This window comes from Carya illinoinensis, chromosome 1 (assembly GCF_018687715.1).
Source record: "Carya illinoinensis cultivar Pawnee chromosome 1, C.illinoinensisPawnee_v1, whole genome shotgun sequence".
NCBI classification, from domain to species: Eukaryota; Viridiplantae; Streptophyta; class Magnoliopsida; order Fagales; family Juglandaceae; genus Carya; species Carya illinoinensis.
The window spans coordinates 12754671-12782117 of record NC_056752.1 but is presented as its reverse complement, the minus strand read 5'-3'; the positions used below and the strand labels follow the sequence as shown (position 1 = coordinate 12782117).

General features: G+C 38.4%; 2 protein-coding genes across 6 annotated transcripts; both read right to left on the bottom strand.

The window, feature by feature from the left end:
* Window positions 1–1873: 1873 nt before the first annotated feature.
* Window positions 1874–13929, bottom strand: LOC122310977 (uncharacterized protein C1450.15-like). 5 transcript variants are annotated; one of them, XM_043125294.1, is made up of 9 exons: window positions 13348–13929; window positions 12678–12918; window positions 12521–12586; window positions 12183–12225; window positions 5346–5400; window positions 4783–4831; window positions 4405–4472; window positions 4183–4293; window positions 1874–2261 (listed from the first exon to the last, which is right to left on the bottom strand). In XM_043125294.1, the coding sequence occupies exons 1-9, from the start codon at window positions 13521–13523 to the stop codon at window positions 2243–2245; spliced, it is 828 nt and encodes a 275-aa protein (XP_042981228.1). In that variant the 5' UTR covers window positions 13524–13929; the 3' UTR covers window positions 1874–2242. The 5 variants fall into 5 exon arrangements, with proteins under 5 accessions (XP_042981228.1, XP_042981217.1, XP_042981245.1 ...); XM_043125283.1 differs by having other exon boundaries at window positions 4179–4293; window positions 13348–13919; XM_043125311.1 differs by having other exon boundaries at window positions 4179–4293; window positions 12678–12950; window positions 13348–13485.
* Window positions 13930–23463: 9534 nt separating this feature from the next.
* On the bottom strand, window positions 23464–24096 carry LOC122307983. Its single transcript, XM_043121160.1, has one exon. The coding sequence runs from the start codon at window positions 24094–24096 to the stop codon at window positions 23464–23466; it is 633 nt and encodes a 210-aa protein (XP_042977094.1).
* Window positions 24097–27447: the final 3351 nt, after the last annotated feature.

The following is a 27447-nucleotide window of genomic DNA, read 5'->3' as shown; positions in this document are numbered from 1 at the left end:
CACTTGCTCAAAGCTATTTTCATTCCACTAGAGACATATATACCAATATGGGTTAATCATTTATTGGGGAAATTATGCAGCTATTACCCTAAACTCAAAACAATTAGCAATCCCCCATTCCATCCGATCTGGAGGAATCTCTAGAAACTAAAAATCCAAGATATATTAAAGTTTATCGTTTGGAAAATTCTATGCAATATCTTTCCAACCAAGTCCTTGTTGAAAAACGTTCTTCCCTTTAATGAGGACCAATGCTGCTCCAATCTATAACACGGATGAAGAAACACCAAACCACTTGTTCTTAAAGTGCTCTTTTAACAGAATTCTATGGAGATAATCGCCTTGGTCTCTAAACATCTCTTACTTTGCTGATCTTGGCATTAGTAATTGGATCAAATGCATTTTATCTCCCTCCAAATTTCTCAGCTTCCCTATTAATTAAAGCCATCGGTTTCAACTGTTTGCCATTCTGGCAATGGATAATATCTGGCATTTGAGAAACCAAATTGTCCACGAGTCAATCAACCCAATTATAGGAACCTTTGTGCCTAGGTTTCTTAAGATATACAAAGATCATTGTAATGCTTGGGGCAATAAACAATTTACTAAACCTCATAATTGGAAGCCTACACCAAAAGACCACTTTTTATTAACATTTGATGTGGTTGTAAGATACACATGTAGCATAGCAGCGGCAACCTGCAGATCAAAAGAAGGTTCTCTAAAATTTGCTGTAACCAGTTTCATAAGAAGTCAAAACCCGAATCAAGGTGAAGCCACGTTTTTTTATATAGACATAAAAGAGGCAAAAGAATATCTGATCAAGAAGCTTACAATTGGAGGGGGCTCCCGAGTAGGAATCCAAGAAATTGAGGAACCAGAAAAAGTTTCAGATTGGACAATAGAGCCCATAGCCAGGGATACTAGATTCCTATTATAGTCTTTTGAAAGCTAGAATATTAGTAAAATACATGAGGTCCCAATTTATGCACATATTCTATTGCGCAATGGACAACTTCCAACAATATCTGTGGAAGTATTCCCCTTATCACAATCCCCCCATCTCTGCTAGATTTTCATAGTGATAAAGATCTTCCTTTTATAGGCCTGTAGTCTATATTCTGTTTTCTTCTAATTTTGTAATTTGCTTCATAGTGATAGTGATAAAGATCCTCCTGTCATGGTTCTATGCATGTGGTCTAGCTTTGCAAGACCCAAGTCTAAGACTTTTTCAGTATATTTCTCATCCAAGAGTGTTTTCACTTTTCTGGTTTTATATCACAATGGACAGTGCAATCTCGACACTCGTGAAAGTATGTGATTTCCCTCGTAGTGCCAAGAGCAACGTTGAATCGAGACTCCCAACTCAACAGTTTTCTTACCAACTTTTCATCTTCGGTTTGGACAAGGAAAGTATCCAGAGACTTGTTCTGCATGAACTCGTACACTAAAAGCCTGTGGCGCCCTTCTCAGCAAAAACCAATCAATTTCACCAAGTTTAGATGATGGGTGCTACAGTTGCACCTAAGCCTCATTTGGTCAATTTAATTTTTTATGCTAAAGGACGCATAGTCAATGGTATTACGGAACCCAAGCCTAACTTGGTCAATGTAACATCAATCAGTTAAAAAACACCAAGAGGATAGAAAAATGGACAGAGTATTATGCAGTTGGCAACAGCAGAACATCTTCCATCGTTGTCAAAGGATTCGTATTAGTGTAAAAGAAAACTTCAAAGGAAGGATTGGATTGATGCAAATGAATGGCTCCAAGAGAGTGAATATATCTATTCAACAGGGATGATCAGGAGTCTGGACCCATTCCTCCTTGCCCCTAAATATTAAAGCTCTTCCAGTACTTGATTACCAAGGCATTCTGTGAAAAGTCAAGTCCATGACTAAGCTCACATTTGCTTATCTAATACGCTTATAAGATGGCAAAATTGACAAATATGCTACAGCAGGCTTTTATACACCACAAACTATCTTTATCTCTATAATTTTCACTGCTTTGCAACCTAGTACAGTGGAAATGTAATAACTCTCAAGGGAAAAAACTAAAAAGTATAGCCTGTCAGAGTAAAAATAAACATTTCCAGAAATGCATATATTTTCCTTTTAAGGTAGCAATAATAGAAGACTTGCTTGTTAGTCTCGTTTGTCATGCTGAAAACTTGCACGCACAAGGATAAGGCTGAACGACACCACTATGGCAACTAGGTACCCAGCCATTGCTCCATAACTCACACAAATTGGCCATTCCTGCATCATGACATAAAATCATTCCAAACCTCGATAAGAATGCATTACAATGACCCAAATTAATTGAGCAAATGGAACTAAACTATTCAGTTTGAGAACAGACTAGTTGAGCAAACATCTAACAAACCTTAAAATATATTAATTGAGAAGTAATAAACCACATAAACAGAGAGCATCACAACATTTTAATTCTCCATGTTGAAGACCACGATTTTAAAGTTACTAAAATAAAGAACACGCAAGTTCAAAAGTATCCCAAACTCGTGATCCCTTCTATGAAGTCAATCTCTCAATAAACTGATATATCTGCCCGACGTAGGGGTGTCAAATCGTGTTAACGGGTCGTGTTCGTGTCGTGTCAAAGCATGTATATTATACTAGGGGTGGCAATATGTTACACGACCCGTTAACCCAACACGAACACGATACGATAATAGCGGATTAGAGTTTAGTCTTAACGGGTTCGGGTCAAAACGCGTTGACCCGTTAAGACATGATTGCTCAACGGGTTGATAACGGGTCAACCCATTATAACACGTTATAACCCTTATGACATGTTAAGAAAGTTAAAGTTACAATTATACCCTTATACTTATAAGTAAAATTGTTAGAATTTTAATATCGATATTTTTATTATTTGGATTGTAATTTTGGACTTATATTTAGCTTTATATTTATTATAAATATTGTGATTTTTAAATTTATATAAAATTATGCTAAATTTAATTAGGTCAAACTGGTTAATTTCAGACCTTTTTAACCTATTTAAATAAATATTTTGAAATGGGTCGTATTGTATCGTGTTAACTTATTTCGTAATATTTATTAATGGGTCAAAATGGGTTGATACGACACGATCCGTTATTTTTAACGGGTCGTGTCAGGGTTTGAGATTTTGATACGATAAGGTTAACGGGTTGGGTTAGAGTTGAGCTATATAGTATAATATATATGCTTTGACACGACACGAACACAATCCGTTAACACGATTTGACACCCCTATATTATACTATATAGATAAACCCTAACCCAACCCGTTAAGTTTATTGTGTCAAAATCTCAAACCCTAACACGACCCATTAACATAACGTGTCGTGTCGTGTTAACCCGTTTTAACCCATTAGTAAATATTACAAAATAGGTTTACACGACACAATATGATCCATTTTAAAGTGTTTATGTAAATGGACTGAATAGACCTGAAATTAACCTGTTTGACTTGATTAAATTTAACATAATTTTTTATAAATGTTAAAATCACAATGTTTATAACAATTATAAAATTAATTACAAGTCCAAAATTACAATCTAAACAATAAAAATATCGAAATTAAAATTCTAACAATTTTACTTTTGGGTAGAAGGGTATAATTGTAATTTTAACTTTCTTAACGTGTTATAACGAGTCAAAACGTTATCAACCCATTAAGCAATCGTGTCTTAACGGGTCAACCCGTTTTGACCTGAACCCATTAAGACTAAACCCTAGCCTGCTATTATCATATCGTGTTCGTATTGGATTAACGAGTCGTGTAACATATTGCTACCCCTACTGCCCGTGAATGATCCCTTCAAACTATTTCAAGGATAAGCAGAAGAACCTTGTTTGTAGCTATCGCTAATTAATTATCTCACCCTTCTTTTGACTCATGAATCAATCGCTCGTGTAAGACTCACTACGAAAGGTTAGCACCAAGATCAATTCCAAACTGATGTGAAGGCATTAACCTAATTCCTGAACAGTAAATTCCTATAAATAAAGAATTTTCCATTTTCTCAACCAGAACGGGCCACTTTCATATATGCAGCTGAATCAGATACGATGATATGAAGAGTGTGGACGATCACTAATGCTAATCAACTATTCAAATATAAATGTTTGAAGTAGTAAACTAGGAATAAAAAGGGATGTAGCACCTGCCATGGCCTTTCCCAATCAAGCGGCATTGGCCAAGCCCCAAGCCAAGCTCCAATAATAGCTCCATGTGCTGGTAGGCAAATCATAAAATCTAAAGATCCAATTGGCCGACAACTAACAGAATAGAAGTTTCCATTATCAAATATTTATCCCAGTTATAAAAACGAAAATGTAAGCCCCACTGGCTGACTTGGTTTAAAAAAAGAATAGTGATTGGAAACTAACTTTGTTTGTGCAAATATCCGTTGCCAGTCCTTCCACGATGAACCAAATACAGAAACAGCAGGCACAATCTGCCAAAACCAAAAAAGTATTGAATATGTAAGAGGCAAAGCATGATTAAAATGAAAATATACAAGTCCTATGAGAACTAGAACAGACCAGTAGTGAGTTGAGGAAAAGAGCAATTCCTAGCATGTAAATGGTATTGTATTTCTAAAGTTGTTTATTATTTACCTTGAACAAAAGGATAATAATCAGATATTTAAGAAGAATAGAACACATATATTTAGGTCTAATAAAACGTTAAGGAATTCCAATCCAAATACTCTGAAATGTTATAATGTTGAAACTGTAAAGCAGGGAAGCATATTTCATACTTACAGTGAACAATGACATCATCAGAGACCAGTAAATGGTCGTTAAAAAGTATCTGTGTCCAACAAGAGTGGTATAAAATCAACACATAGCATGCGATATAACTAAATATTCATAACAACCAACTGAAGAGGAAGAGTCCATAGGTTATCAAATTTGAAATAGGTTTGATAGAAGGATCATTTAGATATATTCAGTCTTCAAAGTACTGAAAACATAACTCACAGTTGGGGTTGAACAGTCAAGACTTATCTTTGAATTTCGGAATAATTCCAGCTGAATATCCAACACAATGGGGTTTCATTGTGTTTTCATTAGAAGTTTGGAACATAAAAAAAAATATTCCAAAAAAGAGATGGGTGGATTTTACCAGATGGTGATGATTATGGGAAAGAAAATTGTTGTTTCAGAAAGGAACAGAAGTGTGTGAAACCATTCCATCCAACCTAAGATGAAACTTCTATTTTCAAGATTTTTTTTTTATATATATATTTATGGAAAAGTAACTTAAATTCTCAAAAGTATTCTGATGAAAAAAAAGAAGTCTATTTCAGCCCTTAATCACATACTGAGTGCCAACAGGTGCGCCCAATGCAATAGCTCCCAAAGAATTTACTAGAGCCCCTACATAGCAGAAACACAACATATGATATTTCCTTTTTTCCCTTGCAAAGCCATCATGGATAGTGCCTTATCTAGGCAAGTTTAACATGACCTTAATAAGGTTTATTGTCCAGTTACTGAAGCACCAGCCTAGGCAAGTAAGCAGTAGCAAAACGATACATAATCTTTGCATAGGTGCAGTTATGTGTCTTCCTGGTGTATGTTTTCCCTTCCAAATATTATAGCATGCTAAAGATACAACCCATTTATCAATGCGTGGTGTTGGGGGGTGGGGAAGAGTAAATGCTACAACCTTATCTACACAAATACTCAGTTAATTAAACTAGATTGGTCCTCAAATAATTGAAATGAACATGTGATACCAATTACAGGATACATGTTTCAGTAACGATTATATATTGTGCACAATGTGGGTGGGGAAGAGTAAATGCTACAACCTTATCTACACAAATACTCAGTTAATTAAACTAGATTGGTCCTCAAATAATTGAAATGAACATGTGATACCAATTACAGGATACATGTTTCAGTAACGATTATATATTGTGCACAATGTGTTCATATGTCTGCTCTACCACAAAAAACAATAGTTCTAAACAAGGATGATAATTATTAGTTTCTGGATTGGAAGTGCCTTCTCTTCTCTTGTGAGACAGAGTGAGGCTCCAATGCCTTGGTTTCTTCTAAGGCCTTAACGTCTCACACCCTGTGAGTCTTGTGTTTTCTTTTTGTGATCGTGAAGCAATGGTGGCAGAGGACCTGGCCAAACGCTGGGAGAGACTGTGGTAATCAACAGAAGAAAGCTCTCCTTTCCATGTGAAGCAGCAAGGGTTTAAGGAACGGGACAAGAAAGGGAAACACTGTATCATGGGAAGGGCCCTGTCTGAGAAGAATGTCAGTAGTGAGGCATTCAGAGTCACTATGTCTCAAGTATGGAGGTTGGAGGGCTAGGTAAGGTTCAAAGAGATAGGAGATCAGATTTTTTTAATAGAAGTCCAGAAACTGGAGGATAAAGAGAAGTTCCTTAGTGGCAGATTGTGGTTCTTTGACAGGAGTTTGTTAACACTGCAAGAGATCGATGACGCAGTTTCCATAAATGGTTTAAAGTTTCGCTACGAACCGTTCTGGGTTCAACTACATAAACTTCCCCTAGCCACCATGAACGAGAAAGTTGGAGAACAATTTGCAGCCTCTATTGGGCATGTCATCCGGGTTGAAGCTGAGCTAGATGGACGTGCTTGGGGTCGATGTTTGAGGGTGAGGGTGGCTGTGGACCTCCACAAAACCCTGTTAAGGGGAAAGGGATGATGTTTGAAGACCAAGAACATTGGATTCCCTTCAAATACGAGCGACTACATAACTTTTGCTTTCATTGTGGTATTCTTTATCATAAAGGGAAGAACTGCAATAGGCTACGTTACGAGCAACAAGGGGAAGAACAGGCCTCACAACAATTTGGTCCCTGGCTCCGTGCACAATCCATGCACACAAATATTTTTAATATCCGTAATTATGGTGGTTCCAAGGGTGGACCAAATGACGGTTTTAACAGTGGCTCTGATGGTGGTAACAACTACCAAGGAGAGTAGGAAGCAGGTAGGGGGTGAGGTGACAGAGAAGAGCCCATGCCGAGCAACCATGCTGTCAAGCAGAAAATGTCAGTGAAATTGAAGGAAGTGTTTTCAGCGGGAAAGTTGGAAAATGACTATCAAGGAACCAAGGGCCAAATGTCAACAAAGAAGATACCAACCAATGAAAATATGCCAGGTATTAACCTCGAGACCTTCACTAAAGAGCAACATGTAAGTCAACTTCCACATTCATACGAGGTTTCCATACTGGCCATTGACAATGGGATTCTAGCCCCTTTGAACAACACAAAAGTGGAAGTAGACCCTGAAAAAGTCAACATAGCATGTCCCCCTAAAAGCAACTTTGGATAACTCATTGGGACCTCATGAGGGCCAGGAAACTAGGGAGGGTCTAGATAATAGAAAGGGACCTGGCAAAGAAGTATGGAAGAAACCTACCACGAGGTCTGAAGGCCATAAAACCAGAAAATGGAAAAGATATGCTCGAGAAAAGGACTCCCATGTAGGAGACACTGGGAAGGAGGCACTGGATGACATTACAAACATCTCCCAAAGGCCAGGTAACAGAAGGGGCTGTAAAAGAAATAATAAGGAAAAGGAAAGTGACACTAAGAGGTTCAAGAGACAAGGAAAAAACCATGAAGATCACAGTTTAATGGCATCATCGGCCCTGCCAACACCAATGAGCATCTTAGTGTGGAATTGTCGAGGGCTTGGGAACCCTCAGTCAATTAGGATCTTTAGGAAATTAACTAAGGAAAAGTGTCCCTTTCTAGTTTTCCTTGTGGAAACTAAGGCTAGAAAACAACAATTAGAGGATGTTAGAAGAAGATTGAAACTGGATGGATGCTTTGCAGTGGACAACATGGATCTCAGTGGAGGGATTGCCCCATTTTGGAAAGAAGACTGGAATGTTAGAATCATTAACTACACCCGTTGGTATATTAGTGCATTAATAAAGGAGGAGGAGAATGGGCACATATGGCAGTTTACAGGGTTTTATGGGCACCCAGAAACAGCAAAAAGAAGTAGTAGTTGGCAATTACTTGAGATGCTTAAACCCCACTCCCATGGCATGGATGTGTGCAGGAGATTTCAACAAAATTCTGCACCAGAAGGAAAAACAAGGGGCAGCCAGCAGACCATACAAACAAATAGAAGCTTTCAGACAAGTAGTTGAAACTTGTGGCGTCCATGACCTCCATTCCCAGTGATAGAAGTTTACTTGGTCAAACAACAGGAGTGGCAGCGAGTTTACCAAAGAGAGAATAGATAGAGCCATGGCCAACAAGAAATGGAATGAGTTGTTCAGCTCTACTACATGTACTGCCCTAGCTGCCATAAATTCTGATCACTTGTCCCTCTGTATTAACAAACATAACCCAGTCAATGGGAGAAGAAAGAGAGGGGTATGGTTTAGATATGAGGCTGCCTGGGATTTACAAGAGGGATGCCAGCAAGTAGTAACAGATGCATGGAAGGGAGTTAGCTTGGGAGGTGGAGAAGCCAGTTCAATGAGGCAAAAACTTGAAAAATGTCAAAGGGGCAATGGAACCAGAATAACAACCAGAATAGCCACAAGCCTATCACACAGGCTTTGGACAAAATCAGTCACCTCCAAAACATTGGCACTGGGAACCATCTAGCAACCATGAAACAGATGCAGAAGGAAGTGGAGCTCTTATTGGCAACATAGGAAATGAAATGGCACCAAAGAGCAAAGCAACATTGGATGAAACTTGGAGACAGGAACACCAAATATTTCTATCTACAGGCTAGTCAGAGAAGGAAGATAAACACAATCAGAAGTGTTGAGGACCCACATGGGAGGGTGATAATTGAGCAAGAAGCCATTGGGGATGTCTTCACAAGTTTCTTCTCATCCCTCTTTACCACTTCTTACCCCTCCAACTTTGAGGAATGTTTGTATGCTTTGGATACTACCCTGAATACTAAGATGAAAGCATGGCTTCTGAATCCATTTACCCGAGAAGACCAAAGCATCTGTATTTCAAATGAATCCATTAGGATCCCTGGTCCTAATGGATTCCCAGCTTATTTCTACCATAAGCATAGGGAGTTGATAGGCGACGAGGTGTGTAATTTTGCTCTACAAGTCCTAAACCAAGGTGGCTCTCTCACTGAGGTAAATGACACCTATATCTCCCTCATCCCCAAAGTTAAAAGTCCAAAAAAAGTGGTTAAGTACAGACCTATTAGCTTATGCAATGTATTGTACAAAATAGTGTCCAAAACTCTTGCTAACAGGTTGAAAGCCATCCTTCCTAAGCTCATATCCCTCAATCAAAGTGCATTTGTACTTGGTAGACTCATTTCAGATAATATTATAGTAGCATATGAGGTCCTTCACTCCATGAGCACACGAATGAAAGGAAAAAGAGGGTGCATGGCTCTCAAATTAGATATGAGCAAGGCCTATGATAGGGTAGAATGGATGTTTATGGAAGCAATCATGTCAAAAATGGGGTTTCCCTGCAATGGATCCAGCTTATTCAGAACTGCCTTAGCTCAGTCTCCTACTCAATTCTTGTTAATGGGGAGCCACAACAAAAATTGTATGCTTTAAGGTGCCTTAGACAAGGTGACCCTATGTCCCCTTACATTTTCATCATGTGTGTTGAGGCACTCACATCATTACTACATTGAGGTGAACAGTGCAAAGATATAACACCTGCCCAAGTAGGAAGAGGCCCCATCATAGTGAATCACCTTTTCTTTGTAAATGACAGTCTCCTCTTCTGCCAAGCAACCCCTGAGGAACTTTCTAACATGCTTAATATACTAGCTGTATATGAAAAGGCCTCGGGATAGGTACTAAATAAAGAAAAATCACTAGCTTTCTTTAGCAAGAACACTAAGCGAGAGACAAAGGCCCAGATACTGCAACTGGCAGGGGTCAAAACAACTGGCTCCTTTGAAAGGTACCTGGGGCTTCCTGCCTTTGTGGGGAGAGCCAGAATTGCAGCATTTCAATCCCTCATCAACAGAACATGGGCTAGAATTGCAAACTGGAAGACAAAGCATCTCTTTGCTGCAGGGAAGGAGGTCCTACTCAAAGCAGTTCTGCAGGCTATTCCCACGTATATCATGGGCATCTTCCTATTACTAGACTCAATCATGAGGAAACTAAATCAGCTACTCAAAAAATTTTGGTGGGGCTACAATGAGGACACCTCCAAAATACAATGGATCAATTGGAAACAGCTTGGCAACAACAAAGGAGACCTTGGTTTTAGAGACTTTAGGAGCTTCAAAATAGCATTGCTGTCAAACAAGGCTGGAGAATCCAACAAAACCCATTCTCTCTAGTAGCTATGATCCTCAAGCAGAAATACTTTGGTCAAGGTGGATTGCTAGATGCACAATTGGGATCAAGACCTTCCTTTGCTTGGAGAGGTATTCATGCAGGTTTGGAGATACTAAAGAAAGGACTTATGTGGAGTCATAATGTAAACATCTAGTTTGATGGTTGGATACCATCCTTACCCTCTAACAAGGTCCTTACCCCACGAGAAGAAGATTGTTGGTGTGAAAAAGTAAGTGACCTCATTGACCTGACCCTCAAAACATGGAAGGATTCCCTCCTTCAGGAACTATTCTCTTCACAAGAGATTGAGGCAATCAAAGCAATTCCCATTTGTTTTGGAGAGAGAGAGGATAGAATGGTGTGGCAGCCCACCGCCAATGGCCAATTTTCAGCTAAAAGTGGTTATCACCTCCACAAGAAAATGGAAATAGAGCAAGAAGGGGAACCATCATGTAGACCTCGAGACAAACAAGTGTGGAAGACTATGGAAGCTAAAGACCACTCCCCACCTTTGCCAACTTGAAAAGAAGAAAAATAATGGAAGACAGCTTATGCACTATCTGCAAACAGGCTCCAAAGGCATCGGGTCATGCCTTCTAGGGTTGTGGTGCTGCTCAGGACGTTTGGAATCAAGGCAGTAAGAAAGTTCAAAAGGTGACATGCCATAGTGATCCATTTTTTGACATCTGGTCTACTCTAGTGGAGACTCTCGACACCTTTGAGCTTGAGGAAGTGGCTGTTACACTGAGGGGAATCTGGAATAGGAGGAATGAGTTCCTTCATGGCAAACATTTTAAGCATCCCACCAGGGTTTATCAATAGGCCATAGTAGAACTTGCATCATACAAAGATGGTCTCCAAGTCTCGAGTAAGGATAGTATTAAGTTTCCAGCAGGGACACACAAGTGGACAAAGCCAGCCGAGAATCACTTCAAGGTTAATTGGGATGCAGCTGTAAAACCAGGGGAGGGGAGAATTGGGATAGGTGTTATGATAAGAGATCACAAAGGCCAAGCCATTGGTGCTCTCCATGCTCAAAGATCACTCATGGGAAGGCCTTTTGATGCTGAAGCTTATGGTCTAATGCTAGCAACTGTGTTTATCAAAGAGCTAAGACTGGCACAAGTCTGCCTAGGAGACTCAAAACAGGTGGTGGACTTGCTACTAAACCAAGGTGTGGATTGGAGAATGGGAGGATGCCTAATTGGAGATGCAAGACAAATACTGAATTCTTGTGCCAGATGGAATACATCGCATGTCTATCGAGAAGCAAACAAGGCAGCCCACCAACTTGCAAAAGCTGCACTAGAGCGCCCAGATGATGTTTATGACATTGAATTATGTCCATTATGTATTGTCTCTGTTGTAACTAACGAAATGATGTAATCGTAGAACTCTATGCCTGTATGGCCTTCATAGAGTCCACTGTTACAAACTATTTCTATTTCTAATGAGATCAGGTCTCGTTTTCAAAAAACAAGGATGACAATAGTAGATGATATCACTATTCCACTTACAATATATTTAGATTCTCCACAAATTGTCAAGTAGATTTCCAATTATCGTGAATAATATCTAATGAGCATGACCAAAGTGGATAAAATTTTAAATATAATGCACAACCTCTTAAACTAACTCAAAAGCATGGCCAACCTCGACATGACTCAAAAGCATGAATAGTGAAAACCATGGCCAAAATTTTTCCAGCATAACGGCATGAGTTATACATTACCTGGGATGACCCAGACTACTTAAAAACATTGATTTCGATTACCAAGGCCATGAAGTGATGGACATTTAGTTCGTAATCTAATCACACACATGTCAAGAGTTAAAGACATTGTGGGGAACAAAATACTAACCAACAGGAAGTCCAACTAACCCTCGTCCCACGGCTTTCAAGTACTGAGAAAGAGAAGTCGTGAGTGAAAAATTTAAGGAAAAAAAACTCTCAGTATAAATACAAGACATTAGATAACAAAAAAAAAACTGTTATTTACTGAGAAAATAATGAGGAAAAAATTGATTCAAGTTATGAATAAATCCACTGCTCTGAACCTAGCACATCCATTTGGTCCAATTGACCAGAGCCTTCATTCCTGGAAACTAAAATTATTAAATAACATATAACTCAAAAAAAAAAAAAAAATCCCACATTTTCACGGTAAGCAAACAGACGAGAAAAAAATGTAAACTTTACCGAGCATTCTTCACGATTCTTTCGGTGCCGACTATAGAGAAGAATCACAATTGGGCACTCTATAACCTGATTAATTAAACAAAAAACTAAAATAACAAAAACTAAACAAAAGAAAAAATATATAACAAACAGAAGCATGATAAGAAAGAAATTTTACAGAGATGAGTAGGAGAGTGAGAGAAGGGTGAGAGACGAGGTTGACGGAGTAGACATTGTTGGCCAGCAGAAGGGCCAGACCCAGGCCCAGCCCAGAGATCAGGTGTACAGAAAGTGCCTCAAGAGCTGAGATGGAAGGGGAGGAGGGACTGACTTCTGCCTCTGCTTCAGGTTCTGGTTCTGCTGAGAATTTCACGGACGAAGTCGTCGCGTTGGCCTTCATGTTTTTTCTGTTCGAGCTCCTTCAAGATAAAAACTTGCGAAGGGGATTAAACTGTGTAGAAGAAGAAGACAAAAGCGAACATAGCATAAGATTCTGTATACACATTTTACGTCTATGCGATGAACACTTGTCTTGATACCACCATTCCAAAAAAAAAAAAAAAAGAACAGAGATCCACAGGGAAAAATGTGTCATATTTTTTTGAAATATTAAGCAATTGAAAGAAAAAACAAGAACTTCGAATAACACCAAAATTGATAGTTAAAGAACTTAATATATGAATAGCCAGAAAAAAAAGTCGATTCGATGAAGAAACAACAGGATGCATGCATGAGAAAAACTGAAATACTTCGCACAAGCCGCAAGGGTTTGTGTCATATGATATGAGGGCAGAAAAGTCAACGAGCGAAACGTGAAACGATCATTAATTGAGATCTGAGAAACAAACCTCTTTATCTCTCGGTCTATCAATCTGTCTCCTCGTGGCGTATGTGCAGTACTTTGATTCATGGGAGGCTGCCATGGAGGATCTAAGAAAGTGGACTTCGTTTTATACGTGGGAGACGGAGCAGAGTCCCGGTTCCATGGGCACACGACTGAAAGGAATGTTTTCGTGTAATTCATATGATTAAAGTATTTTTCTTTCAAAACTGTGCGTTTAGGTTTCTCTTTTTTTCTTCCTTCTATTTTCTATAATATTTTTTTTCCTACATTTGTTCTAGGGGTACTTCCCGCTCCTAGCAAGCGGGTAGCCAGCACCCCCAGATGGGGGCAAGGCAAGTTTGGTCCTCGACCCCGTCCCCATCTTGTAGAGGGGTGACCCCGCCCGAATATCGAGCAGATAGCTTACAAGTCATCCGCCCACCTGTGTTCGTGGGCCTTCATAAGAAGTCGGAACAATGAGGGCGATGGACTGCACAAACTATGACGATGGAGACGTGAGCGAATGACAATGACGGAGAACAAGGGAGAAGTTAGAATTTTGAAGAGACTAGAGAAAGTTAGAACAAGAGTGGAAAGTGAGCGATGACAATGGTGATGATGCAACGACGAGTGAAGACAAGAGACTCATATAGCCAAAAAGAGATTCGAGAGACATGGGGGGTAGAAATATGGCCAAGTGTGTTTGGGTGTTGAAGTATCTTCAACACTTCTCACTACTATTCATTACTTTATTATTACTTTTTACTTATTTTTTTTACTATTTATTATTTTTTACCTACTTTTTATTATTATTTATTACTTTATTATTACTTTTTACATACTTTTTATTACTATTCACAACTCTCCTCAACACTTTTTAATATATATTATTTTCTTAAAATGAAATATATGGGTCGGCGGGTGGGAATCAGCACCCAAGCCCCACCCACGTGTTATCTCTTATTTAAAGAAATTGCCGCCCGCCTGCTTGATGCGTTGCGGATGGCTTGTCTGCTTGATGTGGGGTAAGGTAGACTGGGTGTAGGACCGTAGGTGCCTGCCCACCTGTTATCCTTTATCTAGCCTGTTTGTTGATCAACCACTTTCATGGTTATATTATGAGTCTTGGTCGATAAGCATCAACATCTCTAAAATTAAATTGTTTTCAAATTTTAAAGTCCCATAGAAATTAAAATTGAAGTTTCATAGAAAGAGACGTAATATGGATCATATGGTTTAAAATTTAGAGTCCCATAAAAATTAAAATTTAAGAGTTCCATAGAAAAAAAATATATATAATATGGATAATATCAAATATTTATTATTTTTGGTTTGTGTGAGTCTTCTACATGTTTTTCAGATGTTTAATATATATTATAAGATTCATTTCAATTTGTACATAACCTATTTATTGTCGAAAAAGTTAATCACTTTCAAGATCAGCATTAAATTTCAATTTTAGTATTATTACTTTTATATATAATATAAGATGAATGAAAATGCTAGTTACAAGGTTTTCTCCTATTCTTGCTGCATAAGGGTTCTCATGTAGGGCTGCATGGCAGCTCTTGACGCCATCCCAGGTTGCCGTTTGTACATGGATCTCATCTTAGCAGTGTTTCGGCCCCTCCCTAAGTTATCTGTTCTGCTTTGTGTGCTGAAAAGCATTGATGGCGAATTATACTTTCAATTTTCTAAGGATGAAATATCACGTTCGGCAAAATCCTTCAAGTATTCCATTGTTCTAAAGTTTCTCAAGAAACACCCTTCACTAGATGCCATTCGGGCTTTTATACGTAGTCGATGGGGATTGGATGAAACCCCGGTTGTTTCTGCAATGAAGCGTCCTTGAAACGTTTTTATCCGCATGTCTTCAAAGGCTGATTTTCTGAAAGAGTTGTCGCACGAAGCTTGCGATATTGATGGTGATATCTACCGTGCGTTCCATTGGACGCCTAAGTTCAGTGAAGATGAAGAACCATCATTGGTTCTTGTATGGATTGTGCTGCCAGGTTTGCCACCTAATTTCTACCATGAGTCGTTTCTACGTATTCTTATTACTCCTATAAGAAAACTTATTAGGTGTAACAATTCCACTCGGTGTGTCACCTGAGCTGATGGTGCTCGATTATGTGTGGAAATGGATGCCGCCAAAGAGCCTCTTCCATTCTTTTGGATTGGGGTCCTTGGGTTGGCATCGAGTCACAAGCAAGAAATCATGTATGAAACGCTTCCAACTTGCTATTGTAGGTGCAAGGTGCAAGAGGCATAATTCTCGAACATGTTGCATTGGTAAGCCTGCAACTGGGGACAAATTAAGGATTCAAAGAAATGGGTCTTGCTTCTGGAGAGTAATTGAAGGAAAATCATACTCAAGTGATGGATGAGGAGCAACCTATCGTGGAGCAGAAAGAGCCTGAGAATAATTCTCGAAATGTGGTATTGTTTGTACTACATCTTTAATCAAAAATTTCTTCTCTGATTGAGAAAAAAAAAATCCTTCCAATTGTTAAATTTCACCCAAATCCTCTCCTCCAGATGCCTAAATGTATTATACTTGGATCTCTCCACCATAGATGGTAAAGCCAAGTGCCTCTCATAGACACCATAAGCTAATTAACTAGCTACCTCTACTCCCACTGTGCTCCAGTAGCCTTGATAAAAGCATGTCCCATAGTCATTAGGATCTAGTAATTTTAAAGGTCCTATATGTTTTAAGGCTTTTTTAGCCTCTACTCTTGTAAACTCCTTTTGCAGGTCTCTATTTATTGCTAAGGTAACTCTTCGCTCAATAGCACTAAGGCACTCCTCTATTGCATCCATGGAGGGGTTGGAGGAACTGAATACCTTCTGGAAATAATGGTGGAATGCCACTTCTATTTCTTCCATCTCAGTTAGTATCTTGCCCTAGGAATATTTTATTTACTTGATCTAGTTCTCTTTTCTTCTCAGACTACCACATGTATAAAAATACTTGTTGTTTTTGTCACCTAGCTGATACCAATTTCTCTTGACTCTCTGCTTCCACTTCAAGTTTTCTTGCTCAAGAAGCAGTCCTAGCTCCTTTTGTAAATTTCATTGTTGTAGCATTGTGAGGGCCTTCAGTCTCCTGTTCCTGTTTTAGTTTATTAGTTTTTGCACAATTTCCCTATCAACCTCTTGAGCTTCATGAGAATCCATCTAATTATAGCACCTTTACAAGAGTTTAATTTTTTTGTACCTTTTGAAAAAGATTCTGTACAACAACATTTCTTGAACAAGTCTCTTGTATGATAGTCCCCCCTCTTCCTCCATAGCCCATTTAGCTTCAAATTTGAATATCCTTTCCTTATTACTAAATTCTCCTCATTTAGCTCTTACAAGATAGGCCTATGATCAGATCTCCTTGTAGGCAAAACTTCCACCACCCCATTTCTAAAAAACTCTGACCACTGAGGATTAATTATAGCTCAATCCAACATCTCCTTTGTAAAAGTCTCATCTTCATGTTTATTGCAACATGTACACTTAAACCCCTTCCATCCCAAATCAAAGAGATTGTTGGTTGAGCTTGTCTAAACTCATCCATCCACTTTTCTGGTCTTTGCCTACCCTTATCTTCTCAAATTGAGAAATTATCTTATTGAAATCATCAATTGCACAACAAGCTTGGTCTATGGGTGGCTTTAACAATGACAACAAATTCCAAGTCTCTCCTTTTACTCAATTCAGGGTGACCATAGAAATTTGTGAAAAACTAGTGAGTATTTTTTTTTTTCCTATATAGGCTATTCTAGCATGAATATGGTATTGAAATTAATTCGTAATTTCAAAGCCCATTTCCATGTCCCATAGTAACATCAATCCCCATCTCCTACCCATTGGACCCATTACAAAACAACCATCAAAATTCAATTTTTTCTTAAGAATACACTTTGGACCTGTGGTGCCCTCAACCCTCGCTCTTGTTTTGGTGGAAATCGTGATGCTATAATATTGTTTGCTCAGGTCATACACCCCTAGCACATTTTGATATCAAGTGTGTGCATACATGCAATACCATAGTGTACTGTTAATTCACAGTAAAAAATTAAAAAGGGCAATCATTATAATTCTAACAGTACCAGAAATTAAAGCTACATCACCAAGCAAATATCTATAGCCCACAAAGTCTACCAAATTACTACATCACCAAGGGCAATCACAACACGTAAACGAAAGGGGCAAAGGGCCCCAAATCTTCACTTCTTAGACGAAGCCAGACCACCATACTCGTACCTGTCCTCTGCATCAAAGTCTACAATTCTGCAGAGCAAAATCATAGGTGGGGACATCATAATGAGATTTTGTAAAATCTCAGTAAGTGAATCCAAAACACCAAGGGTAACGATCGTGCGAGTGACTTCGTAATGAGTGACGCGTATGTGACTAGACATCCTCTAACCTCTGCCAGCAGAGAGGCAATGGAGTCGACCCTAGAGCATTATTATCTCACCCAAGATTATTATCGCTTGGCGATAACCCATGGGGCATCACTCAGTTTCACACACTCCCGAGTGATAAGAGGAGCTCCACTGAGATGATGTCCCATCTAGACTTGGGGTAGTGATACGCACTTACCCACAAAATAATCTTTTGACACCAAAAACCAACAATTTCATATATTCTAGTATACATACCACCATAGCACAATTACAGAAATATTAATGGCAGATAACATTTATAATGTAAACAATGTTCAACAGATAATTAATGAATGACATGACAACAACATAAAACATATAATAAAACCAAACTCATTATTTATTAAGACAAACAATATTTTAACAGCACAAACAATTTTAACTTCATGTTTCAATCCCAACGCTACACAGGGCCCTCAACCACTTATAGATCCACTACCAATGCTACATTTCAACCCAATGCTTCTCATCAATTATTCAATCACCATTCACAACCAAAGTACATAATTCATATATTCACAATTTTTACAACTACAAGTATTTTAAAATTAGTTCAAGAACCACTCATAGGGTGTAGTTAAATTCTTGGATGATTGAAGCGTCCCAAACTCAGTGGATGGTCATAAGTGTCACCTTTAACAGTGAGGGGGTGGTCCTTCGAGGAATCATATGGGTGTCTTGGGCATAGAGAGGTAGTGTGTGTGCATAATGGTTCTTGGGTTGTGGTTCACAGAAGTATTTAAAATGGAGGATGCGGTGGTAGGGTATATTGTGTGAGGCTTTAGTCAAGTATGGTGGTGGGGGCTTGCTGTAACAATCGTGGTGGCTTGTGGCTGGCGATTGGCGGTTGAGGGTGGCAATTAAGAAATGAGAGAAATAGAGAGGGAGAGAAAGGCATTGGGATTGGGTTGAGGGTGGCAACAGAGAGGGAGAGAGAGAGAGAGAGAGAGATCCAGAAAGGGAGGGGGTTGAGAGGAAGGCAGTCTAAGGAACATGGCGGGACTGTTTCTAGGGTGGTGCAAAACAACGGTGGTGGAATCCTAAGTGAGAGAACGAAATTGAGAGGGATCTAAGGGAGGTTTGACTGAGAGATAAGAGGGAGGGTCCGAGGGTTTTATAGTTGATCTCGGAGTCCAACAATGACGACGGATGGTTGCTTCTAGGACGGAAGTGAAATGGAGAGGGAGAAAACAATGAGAATGAGGGAGAGACAGATAGAGATGAGGGAGGGCAAGATCAAGAGATGAGAGAAGAGGGCTTACCAGCACTGGTGATGAAATTGGGGGTGACAGCAAGGAACTGGTAGAGGTGGCCAGCTTCAACGTGTGGTGATGAGCTCATGGTAGGCATGGGTGGCATGCAGGGCTCATAGCAGTAGTAGAGGGAGAGAGAGCCAAGGGGGAAGGGTATGGCCCAGAAGAAAAAGGAAGGAAAAAAGAAAGGAAAAGGGGAAAAGCTTAGGGCTTTAACCCTTTAAGCCTAAAACAAGTATGGGGTAAGGGGTTGGGTCTTGGTTTGGACTCCTACATGGGCCAAGCTCACAATAACAAAATATAAAAGAACTAGGTTTTGGTTTTTAGGGCTGGGCTTCACAAAACTTGCATGCAAGTAGTTTTGTCTCAATGAGAAAAACTATTTTGGGTTTCTTCTCATTTACTAAAAGGCAAAGGTCTTGAACTATCCGGGGTTTTCCAAGCCTTTGGCAATTCCAACTTAGGGTTCTCGTGATGATAGGCGGGGTTGACTTGTAGCCACTACCATAGACGAATTAGTTGGGTGTCTTGATCAAAATCATCCTATCTCCCTTTTTTCAAAGGTCCATTCCTAGAACATCCACACACAGCCCTATCTAAGTTACGTTTAGAACTAGAACTTAGTAAAGGATCAACATTGTTACCTTTGTTACGAGATTTTCTCTTCCATCTTCCTTGAGCAAGCTTGCCCTTTCTTGGATTGCTATCAACCTTCTCACCATCAACAAGGATTGGCTGTTCTGAACAATTAAAAATGTTGGAAGATTTGGGCCTTACCTTTTGAATTATAGTAGGCCTTCACTAACTCCACACTCCTATCTTCTAGGCCCATGGCCCCTTATTCTATACCATTTGATTGACCAAGACTCTCTTTGCACCCTTCATTCTCTTTTTCAAAATTAGGAGACTTTGTTTCCTCAGCACCTGCCAACATTAAAATCCTTAAATCCTTCCTAATTAAGGTTATGATTGCGATCACTTAGTTCCACCATTTCCTCCTCAAATCCGGCACCTTCAAATACAAATTTTTTAAATTTCTTGATTCATGCCTTTTGTTTCTCTCTTTCCTGAAGAAACCCTAGTCTCTGTGTCACCAGCTAGCACTAGAGCAGGTTTAGTGTTTGACGCCCCTCCCTCAACAGGTCTCCCCTGATTAGACTCCTAATCACTTTAATCAAATATTTCTTGTTCAATCCCAAATTTTCAATCAAAGTTTCTTCGTTGGGGCATATGATCAGCACAAGCCTTGGACCAAACTAGAATCTTTCATCACTACTTTGTGAGTTTCTTGATCCAGTATTGCTACATCCCGACATCCCATGTACCACTATCCCATACTTGAAAATACACTCGAGGAAGCTTTTCATAGCACATCAACACTCAAATTCTCATCCCCAACAAGTTAACAGTTTTCCCCCTTGAGATTTCCTTCATCAGATCAATTTCTATTTTAATTATGAGATAATCTCCCCTTCTAATCCCATCCTCCCTTATATCTATGGCCTTGACAGTGCCAATTGTCGCTCCAATTTGTTGCCATGTTTCATAGTTCTTGCATGCTAGCGGAAGGGTTATGTAATTGGATCCAAAAAACATCATAGTCAAAACACATCTTCTTTAGGGATATTAATCCATCAACTGGATTCAAAATAAAAAGGATATTATCAAACAACCAAGGTTTCCCTTCTAGAACTCTACATTTATCCGCTTGACTCTTAAAAGTGATCATAAATAAATTTGGACTGATGTCTTTGGAAAGGAAAGGACTTGCCCACTTTCCAAATCTTGGCTATCATTGACTGAATTACCTCCTTGCTAATCATCGACACAACTTCTCTACCAAGCTCTTTTCCCCTCTCTTCATCACCTTTCCCATATGCTCAGTTTCAAGATTTATCATTGAATTATTCATCTCTTACTCAAGAGTAAACCAGGATTACTGACTCCACATTTCCCTTCTTTGTTATAGTAAAGCTAGAGGAGACTGGCAATTTGCATAGTATACTCTACAGGTTGGAAACTTGGGCAGTCTATTAGTATGATTAATTATTATTATTATTATTATTATTATTATTATTTAATCTTTTATTAAAGAATCGAATTAGAGTTGACTTTATACAAGTAAAAGTTTAAGACCCTTGCTTACAACCCCAATTACACACTATTAAATATCAACTATTAAAGGAATTCACACGTTGCAACTTCCTTTTCAAATTTGGGTACCCTTTATGTAATACTCGGCCCATGCCAGAACCAGAAGTAAGTCTAGCCCTTGAAGGTTATATGACGTCGTGTAGGTAAGTGATTTGTTTTCCCCTTTCAATTTCAGTTTTCTCCCTCCCCCAATTCTTTTTTCTCCCCCCCGAGTCTCTCTCCCCATTTTCTCCTCAATGACTTTCTCTCACCTTTACATTTTAGTAGTTACCCCATCTAGAAATTTTTCTGCTATTAACTTCCTTTTGTTTACCTCACCCATAGCAAACCCTTGACTTCTCTTATATGAAATTCTAGAAATTTCTATCCTTCAACATCGTGCACCTCTTGTTTTTCGCGCCTTGCAAATTAATCTTTTCCCTCTCTGCCAAACGATATCCTCATTGTTGCAAATATTCTCGTTGCCATCATTTTCTCCTATTTTCTCTAGTGAACCAAGGTTGTGATACTATAAAAAGCCCGACGTAAGACTAAGTTAACGCATGGCAAAAGTGAGGTAAGCGGGGTTCCAATACTATATTTTGCATAAAAAGAAAATGAACTGAGGTTGACTTTTAAAATATACATGTTTATTTTTGAAAAGAAATGTGAAAAACAACCTCAACTATTTGTTTTGGCATTATTCATAAACTCTGTATGAAAGAAAAAATACTTTTGTCATGACTGGTGTAGACATGAGTTCATTTTTTCATACTGTTTCTGAACTTTGTAAAAAGAGCAAAAATGAGGATTCTTAAAGTTTTTCTATGATTAAGATGAAGATATTTTGATCTTGTTCTATTGAGCATATGAAATGATCTAAAACTACTCATTATTTTTGTTATGATATGATGTGATTGCTGAAAACCTTAGCATGGGTTTATATTTCTATATCTGAATAAAGGCCCTATCATGGGTATAACAGTGGCATATGGCCCCGCCATGGGTATAATAGCGGCATTCAGCTCTTCCATGGATATAATAGTGGCATAAGGCCCTACTATGGGTATAATAGTGACATACGGCCCAACCACGAGTATAATGGCTGTTTATAACCCTACCACGGGGGTGAACATGGAATACGGCCTAGCCACGGGTATAATGGTGGTTTATAACCCTACCATAGGGGTGAAACATGGTATACGGCCCAACCACGGGTATAATTGTGATTTATAACCCTAGCACGGGTGTTAAACATGGTATCAGTCCCGATATGATGCTTCAATGTAATATGAAGATGATGTTTCAGTTTACGAAATGCCAGTAGGTTTTTTTTTGGAATAAAAAAGTTTTACTGAAAACTTCACTCTATTATTTTTTTTGTAATATGTTTGTTTCTACATTCTAAAAGCAAATTGTTTCTGATTTTGCAATTTTGAAAGTAAAAGTATTCTTATGCATTTCAAACTTTGTAAATGCTTATATTTACATACTAGTATAGTTTCTTATTTTGCTGAGTTGTTGATAGCTCACCCCCTTATCTCTATAACTTTTTTCAGATGACTTTGATGATACAGTTGGGGAGTAATGGAGTATGTGGCAAGAATAGTTGAGGGTTGTGGTTAAGTACCTTGGAGTACAAGTGCTATTGGAAGATTTATTTATTAAGTAATTTGATTTTAGTATATTCAGATGATTATGAAGACTTATGTATTATTTAAGTTCATTATGTTAATAGAGACTTGTGGAGAAGTTGTTTTATTTTATTTGCATTATGGTATTGAGTTGTTGATGGATTGATTTGTGTAGTTAATTATATTTGATTTTGAAATCTTTGCAAATATATTTTGGATATGAAAGATATGATAAAAGTTTGTGGAAGTGCTTATCAGGTTATAAGAGTTAATTCTCCGAACCTCTGGGATCGGGGCGTTGAACCTAATTATGAGAATGATATATGCATTCCATTTTTATGCCTAAAATAAATAAAAAATCGTTGACCTCAAAACATAAAAGTAATTGTCAAACTTTTATAGGGAGTTAATTACGATTCTCACATCATTGGAACCCACTCATGAATTCAGTATGTTAAATAGCAATTTGATCCCTTCTAATTTATGCATTACAGTAAATTCTTTTCATCTAAACAATAATTTTTGAGTGTGTGGGCATTCAAAGTAAGGGCTACACCCGCTGGTTTTTTTTCCTTCCAAAAAGTACTTCATTAGAAAGATAATTCAGAGTAACTTACAAAGATAATTCAGAGGACATACATAAAACATAAAACATAAAATGAACATAAAACGAAAATAATTACACAGACGGTGGGTCCTTCCCACTATGAAATTCCAATAGACATTGGTGAATCCAGTTTAAGGGGATATCCTTAAATACAGAATTTGAGGAAGCCCATTGCGCAATCTGGTGCGCGCATCGATTCTGATCCCGATGTATTTTTGTTGCTTTCCAATCATCAAAGTTTCTGAGTAGAGTTCTTGAGTCTTGAATTGCTCCTTCTATTGCCCAATCAGTTATGTTGAGGGGGTTGTTTAAGGCTGAGATCACAACCTGCGAATCACCTTCTAGATTGATGCTCTTCCACTCTTTTTCTGATGCTATTCTGATACCAAGCAGAGCCGCTAGTGCCTCACCATTATTAGGATTGCAGTTTTTGGTAAAATTAGTTGCACATGCTAATATGTTCCCTAGATGATCTCTACACACCGCAGCTATGGTACTACCAAAGGGTCTAACTGCAACATCAAAAGAGACAGAGATTTTACCTCTAACAGGTGGTGTCCATTGGAAACTTGCACTACTAGTTTTCTCATTCCAAGCCCCCCTATGTTCTTGAAAGAGATTAAGGGCACTCTTGATAAAATTGTCAATAGGAATGGTTGGAGAGCCATGAACAATTTGATTTCTATAGAACCAGATACAATCCATTGCTAAAATAGCATAACATAAAGCTGAAAGTTTTGAGAATCTTGTGCTTGGATTTGAAGCTTTGTAATAGGAAGTAAAGCAAGTATCCAGTTATTGATATCCTGTCCTGCTATGCTATCAATATTCAAAGGCCAAGGGGATTGGCGCCAAAGAATCCGAGAGTAGGAGCATCTTAGAAAAAGATGAGAAACCGTTTCTTCCTCTGAATTGTAGATTGGGCAGAGAATTTGGTCATCATTCAGATCTATGCAATGTTTAAGCAAGGAGCATGTAGGCAGAATATTGTTAACAATTTTCCAAGTAAACAGCTTGAGGCGATCCTGTATTTTTAGAGCCCACAGATTTTTCCAAGTTTGAGGAGGATGAGAGCTGACTGAATTGGGAGATTGAGAAATAAGAGTGGCATAAGCTGATTTAACAGAGAATTTGCCACTCGAGTGGTGAATCCACTTTGCCTTATCAGGGAGGCCTTGAAAATTATATCGAGCAAGAGGGATCTTTTCAATCTCCCTAACATTGTCATTTGAGAAGAGGGTCTGAAGAAGAAGAGAGTTCTATCTTCTTGGATTTTCCATAGTTAATTATGCAACTTTTAAAAGGATCTTTTATGATACTAGAGGAGGAAGGTGAGGGAATGTGAGAGGGAAGAAATGGAATCCAAGGATTTTTCCAAACTGCAGTGTTGGTTCCATTGTTTATTTGGTTACAGAAGCTTGTAGCCAAAAAACTTTTCTGTTTAGCTAGACCTTTACAAATTTAGAGTCCTTTTGTCTTATGGGAGTATGAAGCCATGAGCTGTTCTTGAGATATTTACTGGAAAGAACAGATTTCTAAAGGCTATTTTTAGAGTTTAGAAGAGTCCAACCTAGTTTGCATAGAAGAGCCTTGTTAAAATTGGAACTCGGTCTCAAACCAAGCCCCCCCATGGATTTTGGTTTACAAATAGAGCTCCAGGCCTTAGGAGTGAAAGTATGAGTCTTTTTAGGATCAAACCCCCACCAAAACTTTCTAAAAGATTTATCAATGTTATTAGTAACAGTCTTAGGAAGGAGCATACTTGACATTGTATAAGCTGGAATAGAGCTACCCACTGATTTAATCAAGGTTGTTCTGCCTGCTTGAGAGAGGAGTTTTGCTTTCCAACCCACCAATTTTTTATTGATTTTTTCTTGAATTTCCTCAACAGGGTTCTTGTTACTTTTGTCCCAATTCAGATGAAGCCCTAAATATTTTAACTTATTTGGGGACATTTTGATATCCAAAACACTTTTAATGTCCCAAATGGCGGTGGAGGAAGTAAGCTTGCTGAATTGAATTGAAGATTTTCCTTTGTTAACCTTCTAGCCCGACCAATCAGAGTATTTGTTCAAACAGTTGAGAAAAGAATTAGCATTTTTGCTAGAAGCAGCTCCAAAAAGAATTAGGTCATCTGCAAACAGGAGATTAGATATTATGGGTCCTGAGCTTCCCATTTTAATGCCTTTGATGTTACCAATGCTCTTTTCTCTAACAATCATTCTAGACAAGACTTCACTTCCAATAATGAAGAGGAAATGGGATAATGGATCTCCTTATCTCAATCCTCGGCTAGGATATAACTTCCCACAAGGTTCCCATTGATAAGAATTGAGAAAGAAATAGTGGTAATGCAGGTTCTGATCCAATTAATCCATGTTGTGTGAAAGCCTACACACTTTAAGACTTCTAGAAGAAAATCCCATTCCATAAACTCAAAGGCTTTCTCCATGTCAATTTTTATAACCATTAGTCCATTTTTTGTTCAAGTGTTTTTCATAAAGTGAAAAATTTCTTGGGCAACAATTGTATTCTCTTGGATGACTTTACCAGGGATGAAAGCAAATTGCCATGGAGGGATAAAATTCTTGAGGACCCGTTTGAGCCTATTTGCTAGAATTTTTGCAATGAACTTATAACACACATTAGAAAGACTGATTGGTCTAAATTGATGAACCTTAGTGGGAGAATCAGTCTTAGGGATTAATGCAATATGAGTATGATTAAGCTCTTGCAGAAGAATGCCTGTATTGAAAAAGTGGTTAATAGCTTGAATGACCTCTTCACGAATAACATCCTAGTAATGCTTGTAGAAAAAGCCAGTAAAGCCATCTAGTCCAGGGGATTTAGAGGAATGAGTTTGTTTGATGGTTGCCATGATTTCTTCTTCCGAAGGGATACTACAAAGAAAATTATTGTCTTCTAAGGTGATCTTTTGGGGAAAGAGCTATTCGAGATCGGTTGGGAAGCTTGGATTGGAGGATTGGTAATTTGATTGAAGTATTCTAAGAACATGGTTTCAATGATGGCAGGGTTATTTTCCCATTGATTTGAAGAGTTCTTGAGAAATTGGATATCGTTCCTTCTTCTATGCATAGTGGAAGTCATATGAAAAAATTTTGTGTTGAGGTCTGTGGTCGTAAGCCATTGAAGACGCGATTTCTGCCTCCATAGAATCTCCTCTCTTTTCAATTGTTCTGACAAACAAGATTTCAATTGTTGTTCCAGAAGAATTGTTTCATCCAAAGGATTTTCAGACTGAACTTGGGACAATCTAAGATTTAGAGTTTTTATTGAGGATTGAATATGTCCAAAGCTTTCTCTATTCCAAATTTTGAGAGCAACTCTCATAGACTTCAATTTTTGTGAGAGAATAAGGAGAGGAGAACCTGTGAAAGATTGCTCCCAAGCTCTTTTAATGATTCCAAGGCAATTTGTATCTCTGGCCCATAATTCTTCAAATTTGAAGGACCTGGGTGCTTTCCTTGCAACAGAGGTATTGAGCAGAATGGGAGCATGATTTGAGGTGTGAATTGGAAGGTGTAGAATTTTTGTGTTAGGAAAAAGAAGAGTCCAATCAGAATTTGCTATTGCTCTATCTAATCTTTCCCTAATATGACTCCTTTAAAATCTATTGTTCGACCAAGTGAATTTGGAGCCATCATACCCTAAATCACCTAATCCAAATTGATTCATGAAAAGACTAAGGCTAGTAGGGCGCGAAGATGAAGAGACAGGTTTTCCTCCCAATTTCTCTGATTGACTTATAACTGAGTTAAAATCACCTAACCTAAGATTGGGCTAGGGAATGAGTCTGCTATTGATTTTACCAAAGTCTAGAATGATTGTTTTTCTAAAGGTTGTGCAGGACAGTAAACCAACAAAAGAAGCCAAGGCACATGAGCAGGGTCCGAGTACACAAATAAAGCCATTACATTACTATTTACATAAACAAGTTCCACTTCCAAACCCAATTGCCACATACACAAAAGACCTCCCCATTTCTTCAAGGGAGGGACATGTAGATACATAGAAAATCCAAACTTATGAACAATA